Source organism: Diabrotica undecimpunctata, chromosome 7 (assembly GCF_040954645.1).
Source record: "Diabrotica undecimpunctata isolate CICGRU chromosome 7, icDiaUnde3, whole genome shotgun sequence".
NCBI classification, from domain to species: Eukaryota; Metazoa; Arthropoda; class Insecta; order Coleoptera; family Chrysomelidae; genus Diabrotica; species Diabrotica undecimpunctata.
Genome location: NC_092809.1, coordinates 61185705 through 61199847, shown reverse-complemented (window position 1 = coordinate 61199847; position 14143 = coordinate 61185705). Strand labels below are relative to the sequence as shown.

At 31.9% G+C, this 14143-nt stretch overlaps 1 protein-coding gene across 4 annotated transcripts in view; it reads right to left on the bottom strand.

Moving 5' to 3' along the window:
- The window catches only part of LOC140445418 (uncharacterized), a 98378-nt gene that overhangs the window by 26956 nt on the left and 57279 nt on the right, over nucleotides 1–14143 (bottom strand). For all 4 annotated transcript variants that reach the window (XM_072537424.1, XM_072537425.1, XM_072537426.1 and 1 more), the window contains exons 11-12: nucleotides 12262–12623; nucleotides 26–165 (exon numbers count right to left, since the gene is read on the bottom strand). In XM_072537424.1, coding sequence (XP_072393525.1) covers nucleotides 26–165; nucleotides 12262–12623 — 502 coding nt within the window. The remainder of the gene's footprint in view (nucleotides 1–25; nucleotides 166–12261; nucleotides 12624–14143) is intronic.

Here is a 14143-nt window from a genome sequence, read left to right as displayed (position 1 = left end):
ATAATTTCAGAACAAAATTACTTACACGAGTGTAAGGTTTCTCACAAGGAGCATTATTAAGTCAACAAGAAGGTTTTCTCCTGGGACGTACGGGTCATGTTGAAATTGATGAATGAGTTCTTCTAAAGTTGATTCCTGACGTCGATTACGGGGGTTTGATGTGTCCTGTAATAAAACATTCTTATATTAGTTCATCCGCTCAGCTTGGGAATATTTTGACAGAATAATTTTATTCTCGTAAACATACAACACAAAAATCCTACCCCACACTATTAATAGCCCAAATAAACTTACTGTTGCAGCCCTTTTTCATTGAAAAATGATTAACAATCATGAATAATGAGAGTGTGTTTTTTTTTTTTTTTTTTTTTTTTTTTTTTTTTTTTTTTTTTTTTTTTTTTTTTTTTTTTTTTTTTTTTTTTAATGGCTTTGGCTTGAAACCTTTAGCCACGTAATTACATATAGATATTAGTATTCATTCATACAGGATTGTACAAGGAGGACACTTTTCACGCTTAGGGATTCATCAGAGCGGCTTTATTGTAACAAACAAGACATAAACCACGGTTAGGTAGGTGGGCAACATATGGTAAACATACAAAGGAAATATTCACGCATACGATCAATTTGACACTCATACCTTTAATTTAATTTTTACAAGAAATATCATAATTATTTTAAAGATTTTTATATTGTCTTCACTTAATAGAAGATTTACGTTTAATGGTGTACTTAAACCCTCTTTAATCAATTCTTTTAGCAGCCACGTAGTTGAATTACGATGTAGTGGGCAGTTGAAAAATATGTGATTTAAATCAGCTATACTAGTTCCACACTCACATCGGTCTGTTGGGAGAACTCCTATTTTGTGTAGATGGTTCGGAAAACATCCATGATTTACTTTTAATCTTAAGACAGTTGACACTGTGTTTCTGCTTAGTGTGACATCTTTGTAAAATTGTTTTACATCAACTGTTGGTTGTAATTTGTATAAATTAGTGCCCCTGCTTTCACCAAACTGAATCCATTGTCTGTCCCATTTAAATTTAATATGTTGTTTGATATAGGCAAGTAGGTCACATGTGTTAAATTCTTCTATCACCATATGTGGGTGCTGTAATGGATTTTTAGCTATCGAATCAGCAATAGTATTGCCAACAATATCTGAGTGTCCCTTAACCCATAGAAATTTAGTACCATATGGATCTGATAGTTTTAGTAACTGTTGAAAAATTTCTAATATGAATATATTGCTATTTATTGTGAATTTAAAGTTTTGCAAAGAGTGTAATACCGATAGTGAATCACTGCATATGACAATTTTGTTCCACTGGTTTTCACAGCACAATTCAAGGGCTTTGTATATAGCACATGCTTCAGCAGAAAAAATGCTGGATTGATTATTTAAAATAAATGATTTTTTAATCTTCATTTTTGGTACAAAGTAAGCACTGGTTGTACATGTTGGTGATTTTGACCCGTCTGTATAGATCACAATATGATCTGAATAGCCACTTAAGATTTCTTTAAGAGTAGTGTAGCAAAATTCATTTTGGTATTTAGGGATAATAATATTTGTAGCTAGAACACTTGTTAGATGTGGTATATCCAACGATTCCCAGATAAGATTACAAGGGGAATTTATTAACTTCAGTTCGTTGCAAGTTATAATTGCTCTTGCAAGTGGTGGAGAGTTTTTTTTAATGAAGTATGTAGATGTTAAATCAGCTGTATTTAATTCATTAATTATTTTTGCATTATAAGTGCCACGATAATGTTGGTTTAGGAAATATTTGCTTGCCAGATATTCTCTGCGCAATGAGAGTGGGTTTTCAGATGCTAGAACTAGGGTGGCTTCATTTGGAGTGCTTTTCATCAATCCTAACACAATCCTTAGAGCTTTAAATTGGATTCTATCAAGTTTACGTAAATTGGTTATGCTAGCTGACCCATATACCACACAACAGTAATCTATTATAGATCTTATATAGGCTCGATAAAAATTCAATGCAATGTTTTGATCTGCACCCCACGATCTCTTACACACCATTTTAAGAAAATTAATACCTTTTTCGCAGCGACCAATTATATAATTTATATGTTGAGTCCAAAGCAATTTTCTGTCAAGTACGACACCAAGATATCTAAATTCCGAAACAATTGGAATATCATTGCCATGTAAGGTTACGGCGTGATGTTTAATAGGGTGTTTTCTTGAAAAAAATACTACGGCACATTTTTGGTACGAAATATTAAATCCATTTAACCAAGTCCAATTATCCAAGTTGTACATAATATGTTTGAGTTCAGTGGTGCTTTCACTGTATGTTTTCTTATGTGAGTAGATGACAATATCATCAGCATATTGTAAGCAAACAATATTGGGAGACCATAAATTGTGCAAATCGTATGTGTACAAATTAAAAAGAAGTGGACTTAAAACAGCTCCCTGTGGAATACCTTTTGATGTGATCTTGGGTCCAATAATATTGTGACCTACTCTTATCGATACACTTCTGTCTTTGTATAGATTTGATAGTAAATGTGCTATCGATTTTGGAATGCCAAGAAACACAAGTTTATCACAGAGTATATTTAAATCAATATTGTCATATGCACTTTTTATGTCAACAAACAATGCACCTGTTGTCATGGAATTAGAAAAACCAATTTGTACATCTGTAGTCAGACGAACTACTGCATCCGTGGTTCCATAGCCTTGTTTATAACCATATTGTGTTGCTGGTAGAATATTATGCCGCCTTAACCAAATTTCCATTCTCAATTTTAGAATTCTTTCAAATGTTTTAAAAATGCATGACAATAATGTTATTGGTCTATATGATTCCGGATTATCTTTGTCTTTTCCCGGTTTTAGAATTAATATAACAAAGCAATCATTAAATTTGTAAGGGGGTATTCCAGTTTGCAAAATACCGTTATAAATATGTAGTAGTAGTCTTTTAGCCAGTACACCCATTTTTTGTAACATAATGTAAGAAATCTGATCTGGACCTGGAGCTGTGTTTTTGGATATCTTGATAGCATATTCCAGTTCAGATGATGTTATTTCTTTTAATAAATAATGTTCTTCTGGATGTAAAGCCATGTAAGGTATATGTTTGTCAACAAATGGTGGACATAACTTCTGAAGAATATCTTCTGCAACTGCGGAAGGAGCATGTTTGATGTTTGCGTTTTTGTTGTTTAATTTGTTAGCCATCTTCCATATTTGAGTTGATGGGCAACTAGAGTTAAGACTGGAGCAAAATTTAATCCATGTTGTTTTGGCTTTGTGTTTAAACATTTTTTTAGTTGTAGCTTCTATCTTTTTATATTCAAGAAAGGTATTCAGTGTAGATGCGATTTTGTATTTTTTAAGAGCATTCTTCTTCAGCTGTATCTGTGTATTACATTCATCATCCCACCAAATTGATTTTTGTCTATGTTTAGGACTGAAGGGTACGTTTTGGGGGATAGAAGCTTCGCTGCTTGTATTAATTGCTCTATTCAGATTAAATGCCATTTCATTACAGTTTTCAGAGTATACAACATTCTTCAGTTCCATTTCAAGAGTGCTATGAAACAATTCCCAGTTGGCCTTCTCTAATTTCCATTTCCTTGTTGGATAGACAACAGAAGAGGGTACATCAATATTCAACTTGATGGAAATAATATAATGATCAGATCCAAGAGTTCTATCCAATGTTTGCCAATGTGCTAGTGCAATTAGTCCAGGAGTTATTAGCGTTAAGTCTACAGCTGATTTTGTAGAGTTTGGAGGGGTAATTCTAGTCGCCGAACCATCATTTAGAAATATTAAATCCATATCAGTTAATGCATCAATTATTCTATTGCCATCAGTATCATTTTTTGGAGAACCCCATACCGCATGATGGGCATTGAAGTCACCTCCTAGTACCGTCTCTCCTTCGAGTGAGGAACACCAATTAAAAAGCCGTTCCCATTCTCGGATGCTTATATTCTTGTCAGGTTTATATAATGAGATTATATTAATTATCCTGCCATTAAAATCAATTTTTACACCACACATTTCCAATGTTCCAACATTTATAATATCCAATATCTTATACTTATTTATCCGTAGGCCTAAAATTGTAAAAACTAATCTAACAAAAATAAACATGTACACTTTTAAACTGTTTAAAATTTCAAAACTTAAATCATTTCCCATATACTAGAATTTACACTTTTGTTTTATTGGATGCAGTTTTATTTTCTTAATAAACTGAATGTGAATATTTTTTAGCTATGAGCACGTCTTCTTGGTTGTATATAATTTCCAAGGTTCTTTGGTTGTATATAATATCCTCTTCAAAATGACGTTTGGTAAAAGTATTTGGATTAATAGTATCCCTGATATTAGTTTTCAGATTTCGCCACTCACTCCATTTTTTGGCCATTTTCCCCTATTTTTTCGTAAACAAAAATTATTCGCATTGAAACAAAAATTAATTACCTTTAAAACGGTCTATAGTAGAGGTTCTAGGACTAGGTTCTTCAAAGTTTTCTACTTTTAACGATTTCTATTTTTTAAATATCTCATTATAATTATTTTTCTTGTACATTTAGGTATATACATTACCAAATAAAAAAGAAAGCGTATTTTCTGTACTTTAAAATAGTCTATTGCAAAATATTCTAGGACTAAACGTAACCAGGGTCTGACTGCAGGTTTGAAAGTGACGAGGAAATTTCGACCAGAATAGAACTCGCACGGAAAAACTTTATTAACTGGCGTTCTGTATTATGCAGTAGAAGTCTGTCGTTGACCACACGTCTAAGAGTGTTGAAGTGCTACTTCTGGTCCACTTTGTTCTATGGATGTGAAACCTGGACAACAAAAATAAAAAATCTTAACAAATTAGAAGCGTTTGAGTTATTTACCGTCGCATGCTCAGAATCCCGTGGACAGCACACATATCTAACAAACGCGTGCTAGAGACCGTGCACAAAGAGCGAGCATTGATCAACATCATCAAAATGAGAAAAGTCCAATACTTCGGTCATATAATGAGAGGACCTAAATATCGCTTACTCTGGTTAATCATTCAGGGCAAAATCGAAGGAAAACGTTGGGTCGGAAGAAAACAACTGTCCTGGCTGCGCAACATTAGACAATGTGGCAGTGTCGACAATGTCGAACGGTCGAGGAACTGTTTCATCTAGCTGCCGACCGAGAATCATTTCATCAGCTTGTCAATATGACGATAGCCAACGCTTGAATACAAGCACGGCACACAAAGAAGAAGAAACGTAACCAAGATATGGTTCGTCAAATAAAAACAAATTGCAACGATTTCTACACAGATTTGGAAATTGTTTAACGGAACATATAATTTGTAATACAATAACTGAGATTCTCTGATTTGCAATTAGCCAGTGTAAATTTCAATACAACGTCGCGATGTTTTATAATTAATTCATTTGTTCGACTGGACTCCCTCTATCGATATAGTCAATATCGCACTACCGCACCTTAACAAACGCAAACGATCATCGTATGGTAAATCTAGTCGCCAGTATAAAAACGGAACACAGGTAGAGTGCATGTCAATTCGTCAATTTCTAAAAATAAAAAGAAATTCCAAAAATAGCATAATAATAATAATAATATTAAAAACAAAAATTTAACGTAATAGAGGTTCAAATATTACACCTCTTTCTGCAGAGCAAAAACCGAATCTATTATACAGAGATACTCTCATATCCCTGAGCAGCTTAGGTCTAATGCTCCCACAAACATGAATTATTTTCCCCCTTAATTCTGCTAAATTTCGGGGGAATAAAAATCTGCTAAATAAAAATCTCGTTTAAACCATGTCGATAAACACTTGCTTTCAAATATCCCCAAAGAAAAAAATCATTTGGGGATAAGTCTCGTGATCTGGGAGGCCACTTGATCGTACCACAAGAAGAAATTAATTTATTTCCAAAAATGGATTCTAAATAATTTTGAACTGCTCGTGTATTGTGAGCAGGACAGCCGTCTTGCTGAAACAAAATATCGTCAAAATTGACAGGAAGTAATTAAACTACTGGAATCATTTGATTTTGCAACAGTTCTAAATATTTATTTCCCGTTAAATTTCCATCAATAAAAAATGGACGGACGATATAGTCCCCCAAAATACCTGTCCAAGTTTTTGGGGATATTGTGTCCGTACTGGAATACTCAAGTGTTTATTATGCCGAGACCAATATCGTACGACAGAAGGATTGTGTTTCCGATGTAAGGAAAATGTCGATTCATCGGCAAACAAAATATTTTTTAAAAAATGTTCATTTTCATTTTGTTTATTCATCATAAGTTCACAAAATTCCATGCGTTTGAAATTGTTTTCGGCTAATAACTCTTGAGTAGTTGAAACTTTAAAACAACGGTAAACATTTCGTTTCAAAATATTCCTGACAGTCCTGACAGATCATTCATGTCAACTTCTTCAGCAGTAATTTTGCTTGAACAAGGATCACTAGTTTCAGCAACAGTACAAACATCAATTTCCCTATTTTGCCGAACTTCGTTGATTATTTTCTCTCGTGGTAGATCCGTACATTTTCGACAGTTTTGTACACAACCAAACGATTCAAATTTTTTAATAATACGACTAATAGTTGATTGTGTCGGTATTGGCCTATCTTCATAGTCACAAGTAAATGAATTTATAATGTCACGGTACGAGTTGCCCCCAAAATACCATTTTAAAATTTGTACTTTTTCTTCGTTTGTATACATGGTTAGAAACACTACTTTAATTTCAACTTATGGCGTTATAATGAGAAGCAAAGGTATTTGATTTGCTCAGCCAGTGATGTTCCTTGGGACTGTTGCCAAATCGGTAGATACTTTAAATTTTAAATTATCAACAATATTTGAAATAATAAATGTATTGTATACATTAACCAGTTCAAATAATATCTAATGAACACAAACAAAATTGTTATTAATAAAACATTATTATTATCTGCACAAAAATACAGAATTAGGAATATTCCAAACGTCGGTAGACGGAACAACACTGTCGACTTACGCGTGCCAAATATGCTGGTACAAATCACGAAAGAGCAATCCAGTGAAACAAACATATTAATTATAAAACATCGCGACGTTGTATTGAAATTTACACTGGGTAATTGCAAATCAGGGAATCTCAGCAATTGTATTAAAAATCCTATGTTTCGTTAAAAACTTTCCAAATGTATATATATATATATATATATATATATATATATATATATATATATATATAATCTTACCATCATTGCTGCATCATTTTATTATAGGTATGTTTGTGCGTCCACTCGAAAAATTGAAATATATCTAAATTTTAGACTGTTGTTGACTATCCCGCAACCATGGCTACTTCAGTGTCAACTCAGTTTTCTATATACTTTAAGAATAAAGAAGATGATTTTTACTTTCACTACGATAGCAATTTTGCATCCACATATTTTGTCATCGTTGGAACGTCCCAATATACCATATTACAGCAAGCCGACATTTCTGTGTCCGCAACGGGTATTTTTGTTCATACTAAAGCTGTTTCTGCATCCGCAACGTTGCCATTATCAAATACCTCGGTTCAGTTTATCATTCATTTTGATGTCATCCTAAATACTATCTGTACTCTGTTAGAAAATATGTCTGCGTAGAAAATGCCATGTTATATTCTCAAGGTTGTCTGCTAGATAATGAGTAGCATCATTTTATAAATGAAGCCATAACGACAAAACGAAAAAAAAATGGTAAATCAGGAAAAACTGATATAGTGTTATTAATGAAAATTATTGACTCACAGGAATATCACTAATATAAAATGAGAATTAAAGATATTAAAGTAAGAATTAAAGAAAAAGAAAAAGTCAAAAAGTTAATCAAAATATGCCGCAAATACTAAGGCACTATACAGAATGTTCATAATTTTCTAAGCACATTTCAGTATTACATGATATACGAATATTTTAATAATAATGTCAAAACTAATAACTTTATTATAGAAATTCCAAAATACTCATATTTCTCAAAAAAGATATAATGTAAATTATGTTGCATCGGAAAACCTTTTTAATAAAAGTTATTAACAATTATCAGTGTTTTTGAACACTTTTGATACTTTACTGGTATTTCAAACACTTTTGAAATACCAGTAAAGTATCAAAAATAAAAAGTGAGAGAATAGAAACGTTCGTGTTTACCGAGAAAAGTTGCGGACAAAAGTTATGAGCTACATTCAGAACTGAATTGTTTATAAATCACAGACATTTTTTTTTAATATTAATTAGTTTTGAAGTAATCGTACTGTTTCAAAAACATATTTTTTAACTATTTGTAACTTTAAAAAATATCTTAAATATAATGTATCAGGCATAATTAATGTTATAACTTTTATTATATATAAATATTTATTACATTTGAAATTTTTTAGATATTAAAAAATCGTATAATACGAAAAAACACTTAATTTCCTTTTTTTGGATGATAGAAAATGGTGCTTATAACGGTATCGACATCAACAAATTCCATTTTTTGTAACAAAATTCGAAAAAGCGTATTATTTATATACCCAGACTAATATTAAATATAAATCACACAAGATAATTTTTGAGAAAAATGCAGTTAAAAGTTTTTTCGTTTTAAGGATTACTTCAAAGTAGGTGAATATCTCAAAAAATATTATAAGTAACAAACAGTTGTAACTGTGTTGATTATTTTTTTTTAACAATTTTTGATAAGACCAAAAATTTAAAAAACTAAACTAAACTAAAGACTACATATTATTAATAAAAGAGTAAGCTCTGAAACTAAAGATGGTTAACAATTTTTGTTCAAAAACTTTTTTCAATAAACGTGAAAATTTTTTCTTTTCTCATCCTCTCTTAGATTAAAAAGAGTATTATCTCCAAAGAGATACAAAGTTGACTATAGGAATGAAGTGAAACATTTAAAATAACACAAATCAATAATCATTTTCGTTTTAATAAAGAACTTGAGTAGAAATTTAAAACTATAGTAAACTAATACAAAATACTACATTCTATTGAATAAAATACACTGAACTCAAAAAATTACTTCGAATGTGCTATAAGCACAGAAGTAAGAATAAACCATCAACTAGCGGCAGGCATTAATGTATCTCGTGATTGTCAGCCCAGTGTCAAATTGCATCACAAATTAACTCAATCGGTAAATATTTCGTATAAAAACCTTAATTTGGAGCTATGTTTTATTGCCAAAAATATTTGTATTGCTGGATTTAAATTCTTTACACTCTCCTTTTTTCGGTGGTGTCTTGTTTCTTATGTGATCTGTAAAGAATTTTTTTGCAATTTCTTTTTGGTCTAAAGTACATGGCACCAGAGTATGACTTTTTTTGTTGATAGTAGGGACATTTTCAGGTTCGACAAACTAACTCACTACCATCTAATTCTGCATCATTTGCTTATACTACATCACATGTATCATAAGTCATCAGGCAATCTATACACCTGTTTATGTACGTCATTAATGTGACCCATAAAAGTTGTTAGTTGTTCGATATCATTCGGCTACATGTTGAAGATTTGGCTGGTTAAATATTTGCATAATCTCGTTGATGTAATGGCACCAGGATTTTTTACTCCACTCATTTTGACATGTTTTTCCTTAACTTTATAACCGGTCGTCGGATTATTTGTACCGATTTTCGGGAACAAATATATATTTGAATCCTCAACAAAGTTTTTTCTTCAATTTGTCAAAACACCTGTGTGTTCTTGTAGGTCAATGCTGAAGAGCACCGGAATACCCCTTCCTTTGTCACGAATTACAACTCTTTTGAATTTAGTTAGCAATATTTTTTCAGTAGGTGTTATGGCTTCTCAAAACTCTTCATGTTTGATGAGTACTTGTTTCAGAATAAACGTGAATTGGCATGCGCTCCGTTTCGCCAACTCTTTCACGATTCAATAAAATCAAACGGCAGAAAATTATTTCCATTAATTTTATGTATTATATAATTAACTTGTAGCTTATTTTACTATTTTTATTATTCTTTAAATGTTGAATAGATTCATCTGCTTTCTTCAATAAATAATTTTTGAAAATTTTTAGATCAGTTGCTACAAAGCAATAAATCTTTCTTTGCCACTAAAGAAACTTTCCGTAACTGAGGATCTACTCGTAAATATTTAACAAATATGCACAAAAATACATCGGAATACCTACACTAGCGTAGTGCGTAGTAGACACTTTTCTTTTTATTTTGTGTGGCTGTGCTATTATTACTGCATCAGTAGTAATCCTGAGTTTACACCAATCTAACATTTTGTTCTTCAGATATGTCCCTTTAGTGATTTCATGATTTGGTATGGACCATTCATCTTTTAGCAGATTGAAAATTCTCTGACTTCTTGACAGGTTCAGTTTTTAGCCTATAGATTAATTGATACTGTATAAAGCAAACTCAATAAAACAATCTTAGTGTTAAATTAAGTAACGTAAGTACATCCATTTAAACTTGTGCATTCGTGTTTAAATTAAATATAACTAATTGTATAAAAATACACATTTTGGAAGTATTTAATTTTGTTCCGAAGGGATTGTTTAACTATCGTACCTTTTTCAATTTTCTACTCATAAAATAAAGGCTAACTTCTAACACCTATCTATTAAAATGTTAAAAAATCTGATGTTGACCCGTCACGTACCTGACATCGTTTCAAGGTGGGTGGGTTATGCGACTTTCGTTATCAGGTTTATCATGCACAAAAATATATTTTATCTAGTTTTTGAAAAACGTCTAAAAGTCTGTCCCTGTATTTAAATTTATCACTAATTAACCACCCCGAATCTGAATTTGTTCTTTTACAATATCGAAAGGCTTTTCAAATAAAAGTTGTTCGCAAGACCAGCTTTGCATATATCGGAAATATACATTCTTAAAAAATCACAAAAAACAAAAGTACAGGAGTAAAGTACCACAGCTTCTAGATGAAGGTTGCTGTAAACATTTTCAAAGGATGCGATTTTAGTAAAAAGCTTAAATATGAAATGTCATCAAAGTAATATTGTAAAAATAATATACATATTTACAACTTAAACTCTATTACCTACATGTTACTGCAAAACATCTATATATTTAATGGTATTTTAGACGGTTAGCAATGTTGCCAAATTGAAATGACGCAGAATAATCGAGAGAATGAAAATAATATACACCAATGAAGTATACTCCATTGTTTCATACGCCTCCTGCAGGAGATACCATGAACTAATATATACACAAAAATTTCATGCTAACACCATTGTTGCGTCACTTAAAATCCTTAATAAATTTGTTGCTATAACTCAGAACTATATGCAAATTAGCCACATCCGTTGTTTGGATTACGAGTGTCCCCTGATGTCAGTTAGGAGAAATTGGTAACGACCATTTTTGAAATATAAGCGATTGTAATCCTGCGTCCGTATATTGACGCAACAATGCGGTGGATGCAGCATTACATGCAAAAACATAAATGTAAGGACGCATCAATGTCTGTAGGATCTATATATATATATATATATATATATATATATATATATATATATATATATATATATATATATATATATATATATATATATATTATATAATATATTCAGTACTTTCTCTATATAATAGAGGATTTAAGGTGCTTGCTTCCAAGTCTAAGGTGTCACTGTCGACTGATCAGGACAACATATCCCCTATTATTAATAATTTAGATGGTGAATCAGATTGTAATCTGATACTGAGGAAGCAGTGTAAATAAACCACTGGAACGCTTAGAATATAAAACCAATGATGTGATATTTGTATATAAAATTGAACATTTAAAAAGTAATCGCCAGTAATGTTGTGGCTTAAAATTGAGGTTAGCATAACTGGTTGTTAGAACGAAATAATTGCGTAGATAAAAAAGTACGGCTACAGTAAACTGGAAACTATTAGACACGCCCACTCTTGTCCGTATTTTCAATTCCATAACATTTGACTAAATCAATCCTGGCAACTGTTAGATTTCTCTAAAATTGCATATAGTAATGAAACACAACAAGCTACGACTTGGTAGCTGAAAGAAGGCCTTGGTATGAACTTAATTTCATTTAATTGTAAAAAATGTCTTGTGTTTTCTTTATAAATTACCCTGATGTTTATCAGTAGCTCCTTTGTTAGTTTCCCAAAAATAAATTTTAGTTTAAATACTAAATAAATAAATAAGTAAATAATTAAATCTTACCAAACCATTCAAGTCAGTCAATGAAAATATTGAAGATATCTGAGGTAAATCAAAGGAGCCTATGCTATCACCATTTGGAACACTCGACGGAGAACTCGTGGAGGTACCCGCTTCATTTTCAGGACCTCTTCTTTCTGACGCCCTGTTTCTAAGAGAATGAAATGCGTTAACTAAAGACAGAAAATCAGGAGGTCCTTCATCACTGGACTGCTCCCATGCTGTTCTGGGACGAGTATTTGTTGTATTGGGTTCATTTGGTTCAGCAGTAGTTTGACTTGTTGCGGGTGGAGGAAGGTGGTCAATGTTGACTCTACGTCTTGCAATATGGTGTGAACTGCATGGTAGGAATGGATCGAAACCACCTAGAAATAGAACGACGTTTATTAACTTTTTTATTCCTACTTATCTACTTATCTACTATGTATATCATTGTTTAGGAAGTTTATAGTATAGTATTTAAAGATGCTACCCCCTGAGGGGTAGCTAATCCCCCATCGGATGGTCGGGATGTTAAGTGGTGAATAGGGGAATGCCTTACAATTAAGCCTCACATTTTGAAGGGCCGTTACGGAATGGTATCCTTAATTGGATTAAATCGGGGAAATCATTTGCAATGGTTGAGTTGGTAAGGCTCCAGAAGTTCTGGATGTTACAGCAGAGTAGCTGGTTCAATAGTTTAAAAGCAAATATTTGTAAAACTATATTCTCACCTTCCTAATATGTCGCAAAATTGCGGATTAGTAATAATGTAGTAAAATTGAAAATATAATAATTAAAATGAGACTTCCGGTATAAAATATTTTTATTTTATGATTTACATAAAAAAATAGCAATATGGGAATTGCCAACAAGTCACCTTTTTAAATAATAATAAAATACATAAATGTTCATATAAAATGTTCTCAAAATACAGAAATGTTCATATTAAGTGTTCTTAAAACTAAATAAATGAGATGTGTAGAGCAAACTAGTTTAGTTGTATATCCGGCAACCCTGTAATTTGTCAGACCGAAATTACGAATGATTGGCACTGTCGACTTTTCTGTATTAAAGGAATCAGGTACTTACATATTTGCATTAATACTGAATTTAATGAAGTTAACTATTTAATGAAATAAAATTAACTTGAAATCTGCTTCTATTTGAGAAGACAAAGACGAAAGCCTTTAAGGGTAGTTCGGTTTGAATAGTTGAATGTAAAAAAACTGACAGGTGCAGGAGATATGAAACAGAAGGAAGAAGGCATGTCTTGTTGATCGTAGATCTTTACTTTGGTGCGAGGGGAAATTTAAATATTTTAATTATTATTGTTTATTTATTGAACAAAGAAACTTTTACCTTATATATTTTTTTTCGCACGAACAATATCTCTCGAGTTATAGGCGAAAATATGGACGAAAAATTTTTATTTTTTTCAGATTTTGTTAAATAAAAAATTAAGCACGAGGTTTGCGACTGGCACATATCGTGATTATTGTTATAATGTACATCCTAAAGTGATTCATTCCAGCAAATAAATATACTCCTATGGAAAATGTCCATTATGGTCTGCTTTTCGACAGATTCAGTAAAGGACAACTAGCAAAAGGGGAAAAGAAATGTACTGTTCTGTTCGTGTTGACAATTCGAATTAGTAAATGACTATTCAAGCAAGGCAGGCTAAATGAAACCAGTTTCTTTAATTATTCAAAAATCGACCGTGAGTACTTTAAAATTTGTATTCTAAGTACTATGTGTCAACTCAGTATTATGTATCAGTATCCTTGTATAAAATAGGGGAAAATTCAACCTGCCCTTGTGTCAGTTGGAAAAGAAACCCTCAAACCCCTTGGGGAAAAACAAAACCCTCAAACCCCTTGGGGAAAAAAACCCTCAAACCCCT